Source organism: Fulmarus glacialis, unplaced genomic scaffold, assembly GCF_000690835.1.
Source record: "Fulmarus glacialis isolate BGI_N327 unplaced genomic scaffold, ASM69083v1 scaffold16666, whole genome shotgun sequence".
In the NCBI taxonomy this organism is placed as follows: Eukaryota; Metazoa; Chordata; class Aves; order Procellariiformes; family Procellariidae; genus Fulmarus; species Fulmarus glacialis.
Window position 1 is genome coordinate 27,190 of NW_009216363.1, and position 4,835 is coordinate 32,024.

Consider the following 4,835-nt stretch of genomic DNA (forward strand, 5'->3'; position numbering starts at 1 on the left):
TAGTCAAAACTCAGGATCTAGCTGTGTGAGTGTCTCTTGTGGCAGAGGCAGACTGGTAGAGACAGTATGTAGTTATTTACGTTCTTGTTCTTCACACTTGTGGTCAATAGCAAGGCTGTAAATTTTAACGGACTTTTTTGTCATGCTATTCATGATGCAATGACTTGGAAAATGTCTAAACACTTCAAGTAATACTTTTCTTTTTTGACCACTGATGACCTGATGGATGGATAGATCCAATGGGTGGGGTAAGGGAAAACAACATTTTTTTTCTTTTCAAAACTAGCTAGAACTAGTAAAAGTCTAATTGCAAATGTTTTAAAAATTACTCCAAGGGAAGTTTACCTAAAGCTCTGTCTATAGCAAGATCAGTGTGTCATAGATCTGATAGACTAATTATGCTTACTCTATACTTACAGCAAAAGATAGAAGAGTAATACCTGTCAGTCCTGTAAGGAATGGAGGTTTGACTTGAGTAGATTCCTGCCCATGCAGGATCCTTGATACCTGTCAGTCCTGTAAGGAGTGGAGGTTTGACTTGAGTACTTGATTCCTGCCCATGCAGGATCCTGGCAGGGGGCAGGAAGTCATAGCTGAGGGAGGAAACTCATGATGAAACTCTTCCAGTGTACAAACTCTCAATTCTCATATCTTCTATCTCAAAGCCCTAAACCCTTTTATATTCTTGTCCCTGAACTTAGTTCTACTAAAAATTCTACTCTCTTATTTCTCAATCACCTTTTCCACTTAAATCGGTGCTCCCTTACCTGCTACAATGGCTCAGCTTCTCTGGTAACCTGATTGTTCTGGTGGCTCTTCTCCCATGCTTCTGTGGACACCAGTATTTAGGTTTTTGCATTGGTCATGATCTTGTCTTGCTTGCCACTAAGTGGGGGGAAAAGCATATAACACTTAACAGCTGAGACCCTTGGCATCTTAGAGTGGGTTTGGGGGTAAAATGTAACAGGTCCAAGGTTAACACTTTATGAAATTCCTTATCAGCAATATTTACAGTTACTAAAAGTGAGAGAGCGTGAACTCTTAATTATTGGCCATGAATGTTGTATTCCCTTTTCAGCACTTTAATGCCAGTGTACCATTACCAGAAAATATACTGTTGGCATAATTTCCCAAAGAGCTTTGAGAAATTACCTTTCTTTTCATTGCTGTGATTTCTCCAGCTACATGGATGACTGTATTTCTATACATTCATAAATATCTACACTTGTATACCTACTTATCAGTATTCCATAAACTACCCAGTGCACACTGCACTTAATACTTGCAGGTGAGTATTAGCCAGTTTATGCTCCCACTGAAAGCAAGATGTACTAATTTGTCAGCCTTCACACTTTTTTCACATAAAAATATGAGGATGAATTTTGGCTTTTCCTGGACACAGGAGTTTTATAAAGGCTTTCCTAAAGCTCATGTGACACAGTGGGTATAGAACAGGGTTAATGGCTGAATTCACCCACAGAAGCCAAAATGAAGTCTCATAGAGTGAGTACTGCACACAGTGCCCATGGCAAGCTGCTCTGATGATCATCAAAAGTGTATATGGAGCCCAACACAAACCAAACACACAGACAATAATTGCTAAAGACTTTGCTACTCTCTTATCCCGGGAAAGTCTAAATCTATTTGCCATAGTGTTAGCAATGTCTACTCCGGTGGTGGTGTCGCATATGCTTTCTGTAGTTTTGTAGAAACCATTCCTCTGAGGCTTGGTCTTGACTTCCACCTGAAGTGGTGGAACGTTCAAATTTAATGACTGATTGTCAAGCTTATGTAGGCTGAGCCTTGAAGCCTTTTTTGGGGGAGAAAGGCTGCTTGCTCTCTTCTTCTCGTGTTTATGTCTGTTAGCAGGTTTTACAAAAAATATAGTGTGTTCCCCCTTTTTCCTCTGGAAACTCATTTCACAGTCCTCTTGACCAGGTGATAGGTTTTTGTTTCTGAGGGATGTGCGTTTCCTGATGTTGAGGTAAATACTTAAGTTAAAGTATGTAACAGTGATGAAGGGTGTAAAGAATTCAATAGTAGAGGCAATCATTAGGAAATACCAGTTGTAGAAGAATTCTGCATGACATTCTCCTTTAGGAAGGATGCTCTTTTGGGCAATGTGCTCCCAACTGAGAATGGCTGGACCATAGAGAAGAAAAGCAGCAATCCATACAGTGATCATCTTCAATATTGCATTTCTGGTCATCCCTTTCTGAGCCCTGTAACTGACCTGAGAAAGAGAAAAGTTAAGTCACATACATGACTAGTATCTCAGTTACCTGGCTACCTTGGAATATGACCCTCTCTGCCACTTCTTAGGGTTGATAATATATTGGTTTAGGGATGAGGGTTATACCAAGCTTATAGGTACCACAGAAAAGCTATTTCTGAAATATCCATTCCAATAAACATTATCAAGGTGACTGGATATAATCTGAGAATGTGCATTGGATCTTAAAAGCTAGAAAAGCCTTGGTTTTCTAAAGCAAATAACCACTGCTATTCCTAGAATTGGTTGTCACTAGTTGCTTACATATTCAATTGCATTAGCTGTGACACCAGTTTACAGAATGTATAAAAACATGGCCCTTCAAAATTCACTTATTTAGAATTTTTAAGTCACTTCAAATACATAAAAGGATCTGAATTTATAGAACACCCATGCAAGTTCTTATCTTTCTGCTTTTTTTTTTCTTAATGTGAAAATCACACCAAAAAATTTAATGGATAACAGCGTTTACTTGATTTCATTCTTTTATGAAGTACTTGCAGAACTCTCATCTGCAATTAAGATGTATAGATGGAATGTTGTGGTCTGCAAAGTGCTTGCAGCAAGAGTAACTAATTTCCCTTATTTAGAAAATACAGAAGCTAAGGTGCAGAAAAAATAGTAAATATACCAGTAATACTGAGTCAGTAAACCGTATCAGCAATAGAATTCAGTAGAATCTTAAAATCAAGATATTCTACTTCTCAATAGTCTAATTCCCTGGTGTACTGGACAATATTCATATAGTGAATCGGTATTCAATCTTCACATCTCTACAGTGGCCACACAGTGTTTTGGAATATGAAGTCCTCGAGCTTGAATTCTGTATAGGATTCATGTTTACTGCTCCAGTCTGTGGATCTTAATCTCCAAAGCCAATGCTATTCTGGTAGAATACCCACACAGTGAGGAATCCGGAGTTTGTCTGAATTGGGTCTGATTTTGCAATCCTTGACAAAGTTACTAATGATTTCAGGAGCAGTCTTGTAGGAAGATTACCATTTTCATTGAGACAGAGAATAATTTAGAACTTCATATATTCCTGTTCATATGTTCTTATACTGCCCTAACCCAACAGGCAGCTTCTGTACTCTTGCTTGGGGAGGGATTTTTATATGGAGGATTAATTTTAAGTATTTTAATGTGGCTGATTTTTTTCATTTATTATGACCAGTTTCCCTTTCTGTTTCTGAAACCATCCAGTCTATATATTTATACTATGTGTATAGTCATGAGAGTTTGGTTTATGAAAGCAAAATTCATGACTAATTCAGAACCTAGAAAATAAAGGAATTGTAAGTGTTGACTGCTTAAGCATTAATCTGTTCATTTCTGCCTCTTCAAAAAGAAGTTGGTAAAACACTAAGTTGCATATAAACTGTTAAAGTGATTTTGCAGCCTCTCTTTGTACTGTTTGCCAGAAATGTATCATTGCCTCTTACTGTGATTTAGAATGAGCAATGAAGCTAAATTAACGTTTTAAGGAAATGTGGGTGTAACGAGGGGCTGGAGAATAACCAAGAAGTGTGTGTAGAAGAGTGGAACCTATTAGCCGGTAAAATGTGTTATTTCGGCACCATCCAAAATACTTAGAGGTAGTATGGTCTAGGTGAAAATGAAGTTAGCTTTTGATTTTGCAAAGTCTAATCTAATCCTTTTTTGATAACCGACATACCGCATGACTGAGGCAAGGCTCTAGCATCCTTTGTAAGATGTTAATTTATATTGTGCCACTTTTGAACCATACACAGCTGTATACGTCTAAGTCTCCCTGAGAGTTTGGTTCCCATTGCAAGGAGATCTCTCTCTGCCTTGGCTTGGGCTATCAGTTGTCAACAAGTGCATTGCCATGGGACCATGCTCCCATCTGAGGGAGATGGTCTGTTTCAGATGGGTAATACTTCTGAAGCTTATCCAAGGTGGGGCTGGGAAGGAAGTAAGTACACCTTGTTCCCTCTGCCCTTCTAGCCCGAACAGCAGCATATACAAACTGTGCCTACCTCTTCCAACGTAAAAGTGAGAAGCAAATGTCTGATCGCTCTCAGAACTATTTCCAGGACCGAGGGGAACTGCCTATATACTCCCTGTCTCCTCTGGTGTTTGAGTGAGGTGCAATGGGGTTGAGAGCCAGGTAACCTAAGCAAGCCATCCTGCTTGAAAGGGCAGCCTTCCAGCCCCTGCAGACCACCCTCAGGACCACTTGCCCAGCCCTTACCGCTTTGGTGACAGAGATGAACCTGTCGAAGCTGATAAGGACGATGTTGAAGACGGAGGCGGTGCACACCAGGTAGATACAAAGCCCCCTGCCGAGTCTCCACTCGCCCGTCAGCACGTAGGGGATGTAGAGGGGGATGCAGAAGCCGCCTGCGGACAGAGCTCGGCGGTGACACGTGCAGCGCCGCAGACTGCAACCCTCCGCCCCTCCCGGCGCCCCGGAACTCACCCACCAGCAGGTCGGCGATGGCCAGGTTGAGGAAGAAGAAGTTGCCCTGCGTGCGGAGGCTCCGGTCCACCACGAACGCCAGAATGACCAGGGCATTGCCCAACACCGTGGCCAGCACCA

General features: G+C 41.0%; 1 protein-coding gene across 1 annotated transcript; it reads right to left on the reverse strand.

Moving 5' to 3' along the window:
- Nucleotides 1–1,357: 1,357 nt before the first annotated feature.
- HRH4 (histamine receptor H4) lies at nt 1,358–4,830 on the reverse strand (the record flags this gene model as incomplete). Its single annotated transcript, XM_009579281.1, has 3 exons — nt 1,358–2,233; nt 4,488–4,636; nt 4,716–4,830. Coding segments are annotated over 3 exons (1,140 nt in total), but the record flags the coding sequence as incomplete, so codon positions are not given.
- Between the last annotated feature and the right edge of the window lie 5 nt (nt 4,831–4,835).